This window comes from Carassius carassius, chromosome 42 (assembly GCF_963082965.1).
Source record: "Carassius carassius chromosome 42, fCarCar2.1, whole genome shotgun sequence".
Classification (NCBI taxonomy): Eukaryota; Metazoa; Chordata; class Actinopteri; order Cypriniformes; family Cyprinidae; genus Carassius; species Carassius carassius.
The window spans coordinates 27078096-27091685 of record NC_081796.1 but is presented as its reverse complement, the minus strand read 5'-3'; the positions used below and the strand labels follow the sequence as shown (position 1 = coordinate 27091685).

At 35.8% G+C, this 13590-nt stretch overlaps 1 protein-coding gene across 11 annotated transcripts in view; it reads left to right on the top strand.

Moving 5' to 3' along the window:
* Positions 1 to 13590, top strand: part of LOC132124467 (receptor-type tyrosine-protein phosphatase mu-like) — a 217330-nt gene that overhangs the window by 77076 nt on the left and 126664 nt on the right. For all 11 annotated transcript variants that reach the window (XM_059535472.1, XM_059535477.1, XM_059535471.1 and 8 more), the window contains exon 8: positions 13199 to 13507. In XM_059535472.1, the coding sequence (XP_059391455.1) occupies positions 13199 to 13507 (309 nt within the window). The remainder of the gene's footprint in view (positions 1 to 13198; positions 13508 to 13590) is intronic.

Genomic DNA, 13590 nt, shown 5'->3' with positions numbered 1-13590 from the left:
ATAATTTGAACCTAAAATCATGCAGTTAGTTTTTACTGGGTTTAATGCCAGTTTATTTACTTTGATCCAATCTACTACATATTGTAATTCTATATTTAAAATAGTTTCTAGTTCTATTTGTGTACTTGCTGATGTATATATAGTTGAATCATCAATGTTAGCCTTATGTAAAGTGTACGGTAAATCATTAGTAAAAATATTAAATAATAATGGACCCAGACAACTGCCTTGTGGTACGCCACATGTGATATTTCTGATACCTGAGAAACTGCCATTAAAAAGCACTGTCTGTGTTCTGTTTGACAAATAACTGTACATCCATGTGATTGCTGACTGCTCAAAACCATGACAAGATAATTTTGTTAATAACAGTTCGTGATCTATGATGGCAAAGGCAGCAGAAAAATCTAAAAATACAGCACCAATAATTTTCTCTTTTCAGTCTCTCTGAGCCAATCATCAGACATGTGAATCAGTGCAGTGGCAGTGGAGTGACTTTTTCTGTATGCATGCTGAAAATCTGTTAATAAATCATTTGTATAAAAATAGTTGTTAATTTGATCAAATACTATAGATTACATTATTTTAGATAATACAGGTAATATTTTTATCGGGCGACTTTTGGGACCAGATATATCATTACTTAGATTAGGCATATTTTCTCTTAGTTTTTAACTAATTTTCTTATAAAATAATCATTAAGATAATTTGCAACATCTATTGGCTTAGTTATAAATTTATCCCCTGTTTCCAATGTTTCTTACCAGTCAATTGATTTAAAACATTCCATATCTTCCTACTATCATTACCTATATTTTTTAACATGATTATCAAAATAGATTTTCTTCTTCTTTTTATTAAGTTTAGTAACAGAATTTCTACGATATAGGTCCCAATCACATTTATTTCCTGTAGGAACTGCTGTTCTTTTCATTTGACCTCTTATTTTCATAGAAGTTTTCAGTTCATCATCCAACCAAGGTGTGATGTTATTCCTGACAGTAAACTTCTTTAAAGGCGCATGTTTCTCAATCAATGGCAAGAATAGATTGTTAGGCAATGTCTCCTTTGTCACGTGCTTCTTTCAACTTTGGCATCAATTCCTTTCTTTTTAACCGCACAGCATCAGTGTAATCATCATTAATGAAAATTTTTGTGCCCTTGAGGTTCTTTGCTCTTTGCATAACAGCAGCTTTGTCCTTGAAGTTCAGAAATTTAACAACAATGGATCTTGGTCTATTTCTAGCAGCTTCAGGTTTTCCTATTCGGTGTGCACGCTCCATCTCCAAATCTCTTTGTAGTTGTAGTTTTTGCCTAAAAATGTCCTTCACTTTTTCTTCAGAGTCTGCCCAGGATTTGCCAGTGGATTCAGGAACAATATTCACAATATTATTTCTCCTTGATTGACTTTCAAGAGATTCTTGTTTGTCACACATAACTTGCAGACTCTCACAGATTTTCACTATATCAGTTTCTGTGATTTTTGCATGCTCAGACTGTTTAGCTTGAGTGACTTTAAGTTCATCTGCGTCCTTCTGTGTGTATTGTAAACTTGCTTTTAGCTCTTGTATTCCTTGTAAACGTTATCCATTCTGGTGTTCACTGAGTCCATAATCATTTTAACAAAGTCCTTGAACATTTCCTGCTTTTGCTGTAACAGAGCCATGAACATATCTTTTTGCTGTTGTAACAGTTCATTTAGCTGAATGATGGTTGCATATGTTCATCAGGTGTGTGTGTGTGTGTGTGTGTGTGTGTGTGTGTGTGTGTGTGTGTAAGGTGAGCTGCTGCCTGTACAGAGGGAATGTGGTGTCAGTGTTTCACTCTCTCTCACTCACACTAGTTAGGGAGTTCTTTTGGATTTAGTGAAGAGCACTAATGAGGGTTGCTGTAGAAGCTCAGTCTGATGTGGTGTGATCGCTGACCTCAGATCAGTGCGGTAAAGAAGGTTAACGGCTCCGGTCTCCTCAGGCGATGACATCATCATCATCAGCGAGTAAACAGACACAGGAAGTGAAGACGAATCAGCCTGCATTGACACGGGTCCGTCCACAGTTTTGTGCAGAAGTGCACTCTGGGTAGAGTGATTGAGTTTTGATTGTGGGTTTTCAAAAGCTGTCATTACTGCTCCACTTCCAGCTGTATGAAAGCGCTTTGATAAGGATGAAAGCAGCACTGTTGCCCAGATGGGTTTGTTGATATTGCTGCTTCCCGCCGAGGGGCTTCACAAACAATAATGCGGCACGGCCGTGATTCTTCCACTCATGCTGTCTATGTTCTCTGAAACGACACACTCGAAGCTCGGTGCACACATGAAACACATGAAACACTCTTGCTGCTTTTGATATTCACTCTCAGAATGAGTTTCTTTATTCCCTGGTTATCATGGAAGAGTTTCCTCGCTGGACTAAAACTCAACAGACACTCAGGATACGTCAGCAAAGTCTCTAACACCAGATACTCGTCTTGATTTAATTTATTTTTAATTAGAGTAAGCATCATTTCAGCCAAACAGCCTGTTAGATTCACTTAATTGAGTGTAAGAAGTAAAATTCAACATGAAATCTATTTAAAATATTCATGATTTAATAAACTTTATATTTAATAATTAATTACATTTATTTATTTATTCATTTATTGTTATTTTTTATTATTTATCATGGTTTATATATATATATATATATATATATATATATATATATATATATATATATATATATATACATTTATTTTATTTTATATAAAATATGTAATATTTAATAAATAATAATAATATTGAATACATTTAATATGTTATTAATTTGATTTATGCATGCCAGAATAACAGATTTTTTTTAACTAAAACATTTGACAACAGCATAATTATTATCAGCAATATTGATATAAAAGCCAGCATTATGTCATGTGATGATTTTATAGTAACTGTCTGGTGACTGTCTTTATATAACAGAGTCATTCACTGATTGATTCGAACAAATAACTGTCTTTGAGTGACTTGCTTGTTCATTCGTTTAACAGATTCAAGAACAAAACAAGATAAGGGTCTTTGTGTGACTCACTGATTCATTCGTTTAACAGATTCAAGAACAAAACAAGATAACGGTCTTTGAGTGACTCGCTGATTCATTCATTTAACAGATTCAAGAACAAAACAAGATAACGGTCTTTGAGTGACTCACTGATTCATTCGTTTAACAGATTCAAGAACAAAACAAGATAACGGTCTTTGAGTGACTCGCTGATTCATTCATTTAACAGATTCAAGAACAAAACAAGATAACGGTCTTTGAGTGACTCACTGATTCATTCGTTTAACAGATTCAAGAACAAAACAAGATAACGGTCTTTGAGTGACTCGCTGATTCATTCGTTTAACAGATTCAAGAACAAAACAAGATAACTGTCTTTGAGTGACTCACTGATTCATTCGTTTAACAGATTCAAGAAAACAAAACAAGATAACTGTCTTTGAGTGACTCACTGATTCATTCGTTTAACAGATTCAAGAACAAAACAAGATAACGGTCTTTGAGTGACTCGCTGATTCATTCATTTAACAGATTCAAGAACAAAACAAGATAACGGTCTTTGAGTGACTCACTGATTCATTCGTTTAACAGATTCAAGAACAAAACAAGATAACGGTCTTTGAGTGACTCACTGATTCATCCGTTTAACAGATTCAAGAACAAAACAAGATAACGGTCTTTGAGTGACTCGCTGATTCATTCATTTAACAGATTCAAGAACAAAACAAGATAACAGTCTTTGAGTGACTCACTGATTCATTCGTTTAACAGATTCAAGAACAAAACAAGATAACTGTCTTTGAGTGACTCACTGATTCATTCATTTAACAGATTCAAGAACAAAACAAGATAACGGTCTTTGAATGACTCACTGATTCATTCGTTTAACAGATTCAAGAACAAAACAAGATAACGGTCTTTGACTGACTCACTGATTCATTTGTTTAACAGATTCAAGAACAAAACAAGATAACTGTCTTTGAGTGACTCACTGATTCATTCGTTTAACAGATTCAAGAACAAAACAAGATAACGGTCTTTGAATGACTCACTGATTCATTCGTTTAACAGATTCAAGAACAAAACAAGTTAACTGTCTTTGAGTGACTCGCTTGTTCATTCGTTTAACAGATTCAAGAACAAAACAAGAAAACTGTCTTTGAGTGACTCGCTGATTCATTCATTTAACAGATTCAAGAACAAAGCAAGAAAACTGTCTTTGAGTGACTCGCTGATTCATTCATTTAACAGATTCAAGAACAAAACAAGAAAACTGTCTTTGAGTGACTCGCTGATTCATTCATTTAACAGATTCATGAACAAAACAAGATAACGGTCTTTGAGTGACTCAATGATTCATTCATTCAACAGATTCAAGAACAAAACAAGATAACGATATTTGAGTGACTCGCTGATTCATTCATTTAACGGATTCAAGAACAAAACAAGAAAACTGTCTTTGAGTGACTCGCTGATTCATTCATTTAACAGATTCAAGAACAAAACAAGAAAACTGTCTTTGAGTGACTCGCTGATTCATTCATTTAACAGATTCATGAACAAAACAAGATAACGGTCTTTGAGTGACTCACTGATTCATTCATTCAACAGATTCAAGAACAAAACAAGATAACGATATTTGAGTGACTCGCTGATTCATTCATTCAACAGATTCAAGAACAAAACAAGATAACGATATTTGAGTGACTCGCTGATTCATTCATTTAACGGATTCAAGAACAAAATTCAATTCAATTCAATTCAAGTTTATTTGTATAGCGCTTTTAACAATACAAATCATTACAAAGCAACTTTACAGAAAATTATGTTTCTACAATATTTAGTAGTAGCTAGTAGTTTGTGCACGTTTGACAGGATTTTAGAAAAATAAAAATAATAATAATAATACAAGACGTAGTCAGCTAGATGATGAACTATCAATATTATTAATTAATAGTAATTATAGGATGCAGTCACACATGTAGCAATAATTGTTAGTTCTGTTTGTTGATTCAAGGTTAGGATCATCTGGGGTCCTCTGAGGGTCAGCATCATCTCTTCTCAGGTGTTCTGGATCCAGACTGGAGCTTGTGTAAATCCTAGTTACCACGGGATGTAAATCCCGTGGCAAAACATAGAAACAAAATAGAGACATCATTAGCATAGCTGCTGATCCAACAAAGTAAAATTAGTTTAACCCAAGCTAAAGAATAAAAATTGCAGATGCAACTACACTCACAATTTAAGAGATACATTATTCGAATGCTTGGCGAAAGAGATGCGTTTTTAATCTAGATTTAAACAGAGAGAGTGTGTCTGAACCCCGAACATTATCAGGAAGGCTATTCCAGAGTTTGGGAGCCAAATGTGAAAAAGCTCTACCTCCTTTAGTGGACTTTGCTATCCTAGGAACTACCAAAAGTCCAGCGTTTTGTGACCTTAGGGTGCGTGATGGGTTGTAGCGTGGTAGAAGGCTAGTTAGGTACGCAGGAGCTAAACCATTTAGGGCCTTATAGGTAAGTAATGATAATTTGTAACTGATACGGAACTTAATAGGTAGACAGTGCAGAGACTGTAAAATTGGGGTAATATGATCATATTTTCTTGACCTGGTAAGGACTCTAGCTGCTGCATTTTGGACTACCTGTAGCTTGTTTATTGACGAAGCAGGACAACCACCTAGAAGTCCATTACAATAGTCCAGTCTAGAGGTCATGAATGCATGAACTAGCTTTTCTGCATCAGAAACAGATAACATGTTTCGTAGCTTGGCAATGTTTCTAAGATGGAAGAATGCGGTTTTTGTAACATTGGAAATATGATTTTCAAAAGACAAATTGCTGTCTAATATAACACCCAGATTTCTGACTGTAGAGGAAGTAACAGTACATCCGTCTAGTTGCAGATTGTAATCTACAAGATTCTGTGTGGTGTTTTTTGGTCCAATAATTAATATCTCTGTCTTATCCGAATTTAATTGGAGAAAATTATTTGTCATCCAATCTTTTACATTTTTAACACACTCTGTTAGCTTAGATAATTGGGAAGTTTCATCTGGTCTCGTTGAAATATATAGCTGAGTATCATCAGCATAACAGTGGAAGCTAATTCCGTATTTTCTAATAATATTACCAAGGGGCAACATGTATATTGAAAATAGAAGGGGACCTAGGACGGATCCTTGTGGCACTCCATATTTTACTGATGATAAATGAGATGACACCCCATTTAAGTAAACAAAATGGTAGCGATCGGACAGGTAGGATCTAAACCATCTTAGAGCCTGCCCTTGAATACCTGTATAGTTTTGTAATCGATCTATGAGTATGTCATGATCTATGGTGTCGAACGCAGCACTAAGATCAAGTAAGACTAGAAATGAGATGCAGCCTTGATCTGACGCAAGAAGCAGGTCATTTGTAATTTTAACAAGTGCAGTTTCTGTGCTATGGTGGGGCCTAAAACCTGACTGAAATTCTTCATACAGATCATTTTTATGCAGGAAGGTGCTCAATTGAGCAGACACAACTTTTTCTAAAATTTTAGACATAAATGGAAGATTTGAAATAGGCCTATAATTTGCCAGTACACTAGGATCTAGTTTTGGTTTCTTAATAAGAGGCTTGATAACCGCCAGCTTGAATGGTTTTGGGACGTGACCTAAAGATAACGACGAGTTAATGATATTGAGAAGCGGTTCTTCGGCTACAGTTAACAGCTCTTTTAGTAATTTAGTGGGTACAGGATCTAATAAACATGTTGTTGGTTTAGATACAGTGATAAGTTTATTTAGCTCTTCCTGTCCTATATTTGTAAAGCACTGCAGTTTATCTTTGGGTGTGATGGATGAAACTGAAGTGTTAGACGCTGTAGAATCTACATTCGCTATTGTATTTCTAATGTTATCTATTTTATCAGTGAAGAAATTCATAAAGTCATTACTATTTAACGTTGGTGGAATATTTGAATCAGGTGGCGTCTGGTAATTTGTTAATTTAGCCACTGTGCTAAATAAAAACCTTGGATTGTTTTGGTTATTTTCAATGAGTTTGTGGATATGCTCTGCCCTAGCAGTTTTTAGCTGGACATACTGTTTTTCCATGCAATTTTAAAAACTTCCAAGTTAGTTTTTCTCCATTTGCGTTCAAGACTACGAGTTACTTTCTTGAGAGAGTGAGTATTACTGTTATACCATGGCACAGTACGTTTTTCTCTAACCTTTTTCAATTTGATGGGGGCAACAGCTTCTAATGTATTAGAGAAAATAGTGCCCATGTTGTCAGTAATTTCGTCTAATTCATGTGTATTTTTGGGTACAAATAGCAGTTGAGATAGATCAGGCAGGTTATTTGCGAATCTGTCTTTGGTGGCTGGAACAATAGTTCTGCCCAGACGGTAACGCTGAGACATATAGTTAATATCAGTTATACGCAGCATGCACGATACAAGGAAATGGTCTGTAATATCATCACATTGGGGTACAATATCTATAGCAGTAAGATCGATTCCATGCGATATAATTAGATCTAGTGTATGATTAAAACGATGAGTGGGCCCGGTGACATTTTGCTTGACTCCAAAGGAGTTTATTAGGTCAGTAAACGCAAGTCCTAATGTATCATTTGCATTATCAACGTGAATATTAAAATCTCCCATGATTAGCGCCTTATCAACTGTAACTAGAAGGTCTGAGAGGAAATCTGCAAATTCTTTTAGGAATTCTGTATACGGCCCTGGTGGTCTATACACAGTAGCCAGAGCAAGAGATACATTAGATTTCTTTTGCATGTCTGACAGTGTAATATTTAGCAGAAGTATTTCAAAAGAGTTAAACCTGTATCCTGTTTTCTGGGTAACATTGAGAAAACAAGAAAACTGTCTTTGAGTGACTCGCTGATTCATTCATTTAACAGATTCAAGAACAAAACAAGAAAACTGTCTTTGAGTGACTCACTGATTCATTCATTTAACAGATTCAAGAACAAAACAAGATAACGGTATTTGAGTGACTCGCTGATTCATTCATTTAACAGATTCAAGAACAAAACAAGAAAACTGTCTTTGAGTGACTCACTGATTCATTCATTTAACAGATTCAAGAACAAAACAAGATAACGGTATTTGAGTGACTCGCTGATTCATTCATTTAACAGATTCAAGAACAAAACAAGAAAACTGTCTTTGAGTGACTCGCTGATTCATTCGTTTAACAGATTCAAGAACAAAACAAGATAACGGTATTTGACTGACTCACTGATTCATTCGTTTAACAGATTCAAGAACAAAACAAGATAACGGTATTTGAGTGACTCGCTGATTCATTCATTTAACAGATTCAAGAACAAAACAAGATAACTGTCTTTGAGTGACTCACTGATTCATTCATTTAACAGATTCAAGAACAAAACAAGATAACTGTCTTTGAGTGACTCACTGATTCATTCATTTAACAGATTTAAGAACAAAACAAGATAACTGTCTTTGAGTGACTCACTGATTCATTCATTTAACAGATTCAAGAACAAAACAAGATAACGGTATTTGAGTGACTCGCTGATTCATTCATTTAACAGATTCAAGAACAAAACAAGATAACTGTCGAGTTCTCAGGTCTGCAACAAATAGGTCAAAGGTGTATTTAATATTAAAATAGCTTGAACTTTTAGAGTTACTGTACATTACAATGCTACTTTATTTTAATTTATTTTCTAATGATTTATATTATGTTTTCAAATGTATATTTATAAATGTATGTTTCTATAATTAATATCTAAAATGCAATGCAATATAGTCACATAAAAACTTTTTTTTTTATTTGCAGTAATTTTTACTGTATTTTTGATCTTTTAAATGCGCTTTTGAACAGTAGTGCATGTATATTTCTCACAGAGAAGAAACATATATGTTTTATTCATTCTGAAGAAGAAACTAGGACGGACTGAAGGTCTTTCAGTGTTTCTGATATAAAGGTGTACAGTATGTATCAGGTTTATAGCAGAGCCATTGAGCAGAAGGTCAGAGGGGTCACGGAGAAAAATGCTGTTCAGTTCACTGATGTGCTTAAATATGTCGTGCTTTAGATAGTTAGCAGCTTAAACGCTGAGAGAACGGAAAGTCTTCAGAGGACAGCAATTGTCCTGCAGTCAGCGGCAGGAAGACTGACCTCAGTGACAGGAAACACATGATTGTCCTTCAGAAAGAGCTGAAACTCCAGAAAACCACTGCAGCTCATAGAGCAGAATCAATGGAAATGCTAGCCACATCACTCTTAATATTAGGAAGGTAATGTTATCTTGATTTGTAATTTTGTTTTCATGCATAATTTATTGTACTTTTTATTATATTGCATTGTTATTTGTGTACTAAAATAAGTTAATACTGAAAGAAGTTTCACTCGTTTTTATATATAAATATCATTAACTTTTGTAAAATATATATGTTTGAGTGAGTTTTTGAGTGTGTTTTTGTGTGTGTGTGTGTGTGACTGTATTTTTGATTATGTGTGTTTTATGTATGTGTTTGTGTATTTGAATGTGTGTGTGTGAGTGTGTTTTTGATTGTGTGTGTGTGTGTGTGTGTGTTTTTGTGTGTGTGTGTGTGTGTGTTTTGAGTGTGTTTGTGTGTTTGTGTCTGAGTGTGTGTGTGTGTGTGTTTGTGCGTGTGTGTGTGTGTGTGTGTTTTTGTGTGTGTGTGTGTGTGTGTGTGTGTGTGTTTTTGTGTGTGTGTGTGTGTGTGTTTTGAGTGTGTTTGTGTGTTTGTGTCTGAGTGTGTGTGTGTGTGTGTGTGTGTGTGTGTGTGTGTTTTGAGTGTGTTTGTGTGTTTGTGTCTGAGTGTGTGTGTGTGTGTGTGTGTGTTTGTGCGTGTGTGTGTGTGTGTGTGTGTGTGTTTTTGTGTGTGTGTGTGTGTGTGTTTTTGTGTGTGTGTGTGTTTTGAGTGTGTTTGTGTCTGAGTGTGTGTGTGTGTTTGTGTCTGAGTGTGTGTGTGTGTGTGTGTGTGTGTGTGTCTGAGTGTGTGTGTGTGTTTGTGTCTGAGTGTGTGTGTGTGTTTGTGTCTGAGTGTGTGTGTGTGTGTGTGTGTGTGTGTGTGTGTGTGTGTTTGTGCGTGTGTGTGTGTGTGTGTGTGTGTGTTTTTGTGTGTGTGTGTGTGTGTGTGTGTGTGTTTGTGTGTGTGTGTGTGTGTGTGTGTTTTGAGTGTGTTTGTGTGTTTGTGTCTGAGTGTGTGTGTGTGTTTGTGTCTGAGTGTGTGTGTGTGTGTGTGTGTGTGTGTGTGTGTGTGTGTGTTTGTGCGTGTGTGTGTGTGTGTGTGTGTGTGTGAGTGTGTGTGTTTTTGTGTGTGTTTTGAGTGTTTGTGTGTTTGTTATCTCTTGACTGCAGTTTGTTTGGGGTTATTTTGTTTATAGTGGCAAAGTAAAACACAAGGAACACTCTCCTCTGGTGTTGCTTTATCAGCACCTAAACACACACACACACACACACACACACACACACACAGCAGATAGTCTGTGTATATAAGAGTGATTTGTCTGCTGGAGTTTTTCCTCTCTGCTGGGGTTAATCGATAGTCTGTTAATGGTTAATTTTCACTGAATGTTGGCAGGTAATCAATGAGTTAAAACAGAAGAAGAGGAGTTTGAGGGGTAGAGAAAGCCAAAGACTAGACACACACACACACACACACACACACACACACACACATACACCCTTAGAGTGAAATGTCTTCATCTGTGAAGAATTTTCTCATTTAAGCAGTAATGCATGAGAGATTTTGATCACAGTTGTGGCTGAAGTATATAATAACACACAACTATAAGGATCATGACTCTTCTTCTTGGAGAATCTGTGGAGATGTGATGAAGTGTATGTAAAACAGGCAGATGAACGGAGGCGTTGAGACTCTGTTTGTATGGAAATGCTGCTTCGCTGCTGACGGCGAGGTTCAGCTGCTGTTAGCGCAGGATTAGACCCTTATTTATATCAAGTTTTAACTCACGCATGTGATTAAAGCAGTATTTTCTCCAAACGCCCCAGAGAAACTGATTTAATTGTTTTTTCTTCTTCTTCTTTTTTTTTGAAGCAGGCAGCAGTTTATTAGTGCTGGAGGTTTAGTCAGTCATCGGTATAGTGCTGGTGGAGTTTTTAATGTTTCTGAAAGAGTCTCTTCTGCTCACAGAGGCTGCATTTATTTGATCAAAAATACAGTAAAAAATCTTAAATATTATTCTAATGTAAAACAGCTGTTTTCTGTGTGAATCTGTGTTAAAGTGTAATTTATTTCTGTGATGTGCAGCTGTATTTTCAGCATCATTCCTCCAGTCTTCAGTGTCACATGACCTTCAGAAATCAGAATAATATGATTTAGATTTTGATATTGTCCAAAGCATGTCATTGCTACAGAGATTCAAGCTGCTCATGGACTCCTTCAGCTAATGCTTTGTGCAGAACGGCTCCGGTATGTCACATTATAATGCCTATTATCTCAGGCTTCTTAAAGATGAACCGCAGTCTGTTTCCTTCAGAAAAACAGATGACAGTTCAACTTTAACAAGCCGTTTCTACAGGAGCGGCTGGATACTGTACATGTGTGGCGTCTCATTAGTGCCGAAGCGGCTTTGTCTTGTTAAGCGTGTGTTTGAGTGAGAAGTAACTGAGAGGTTCCACAAAGAGCTTCATTTGAGCCGAGTGATTAATGCGTCCCGTCTCGGCCGCGCACCAGAGTCTGTTCAGCTCTCACCTCCAGTGTTTCTTACAAGCTGCTGATTAAAAGGTGTTTCCAGAGCCGTGTTTTAATCTGCAGCTACACACGCACTGAATAAAGACCAGCCTTCGCTTTGTTTCCCTCTCAGACTGTGCTCTGTGCACGGTTCATTCTGTGTTTGACGTCTACAGCTTCAGTATGGCAGACTTTCTGAGGGTCTTAAAGTCTTATTTCACCAGTGCACAATTTAAAGCCTTAATGCATGGGATAGATATGCACTGAATGTCGCATGAGTCTCGTCCTCCGTTTTTCTGTCTTGTTTTACAGTTAGAATATCTAAAGACACATTTACTGCAGATGCACCACAAGTCAAAATTAAGTGAGTTTGTGCTGAAAACAAGAACAAATATCAATATAAATATCAAATAAATCAAGTTCATTTTTCTGAACCCACTGACTTTTTAGTAAATGTCTCAATGTAACCCTTTGTTGAATTGAAAAATCGTGTTGCTTTTTATTTTTATATTACTTTTTTGGAATGCTACGAAACTTGGTAAATGGCACTTGCAAGGTTAACATACACAAAAAAATGATGCATTGGAAATTATTAGAAAGTGAATTTCATCTAGTGGAAACATTTGGTACTGCGTGCACACTAAATCTCATGTTTTGTGATATCAACTTCAAATTTGGAGCGTAATTGGATTTATGGATTTTCTCAAAGTTTTAGAGTGTGTGTGTGTATATATATATATATATATATATATATATATATATATATATATATATATATATATATATATTTCATGTAATACTTGAAAATTAAATTTGTGTGCATTTTTCATTCTATCTATCTATCTATCTATCTATCTATCTATCTATCTATCTATCTATCTATCTATCTATATATATATATATATATATATATATTGTTATTATTATTATTATTATTTAGATATAATATAACTTTAGAAAAAGACCAAACTTAATTCTTCTTTCAAGATTTACATCAGTTTCAGGTCTATGCTCAAAAAGTAGCATAGGTAATTAAAAGTAACCGGTAATAAATGGATCAAAATGTAGTACATTTATTTCATTAAAATAAATAAATAAATAAATGGTCATTTTTTAATTGCTATGGTAGCAGAATCAGAGGGTTACGTCAATTTTTCTGACCCCATTGACAGATATTTATTTTTCAATCATGCACTAACTTTATATTGTATTTACATTAAATACAGTTGATTAGATAGTGTTGGTGTCTTTGATATCAGATCTTTTTGTGTTTTTACAATGCAACCGCTTCTCCAGTTGTTCAGATCCAATGCACAGGCTTTGAAGACTCTTCATTGTGGATAGTGTTTTAAGTTTTTACAACTATTCATATTTAAATTTGGTCATATTTGTCTGTAACAAAAACAATGGAGATTTAGTTTAGAAAGACATTACTGATGAAACGTTCTCCTGTGTTTCAGATCCCATGCAGGGCCCTCAGCGGCTGCAGGTCGTAGACATCCAATCCAAGCAGTTCACAGTCCGCTGGGAGCCGTTCGGATACAATGTGACGCGCTGCTATAGCTACAATCTGACGGTGCAGTACCGCTACACGGCTAATGGTAAAGAAGAGACGTACGAGGAGACGTGCTACGATACTCTGAGCAGCGCGCCGCAGCACACCATCCGCAGCCTTCCGCCGTACACCAACGTCAGCATCCGCCTGCTGCTGCACAACCGCGAGGGAGTCAAAGAGAGCGACGAGCTCGACGTGCTGACCGATGAGGACGGTCAGTCACCAGCATTCAGAGTCCACTCACAGTTTTAATCAACTCTTTATTAACATAACTGCATTTAAACTATTTTATAGGAT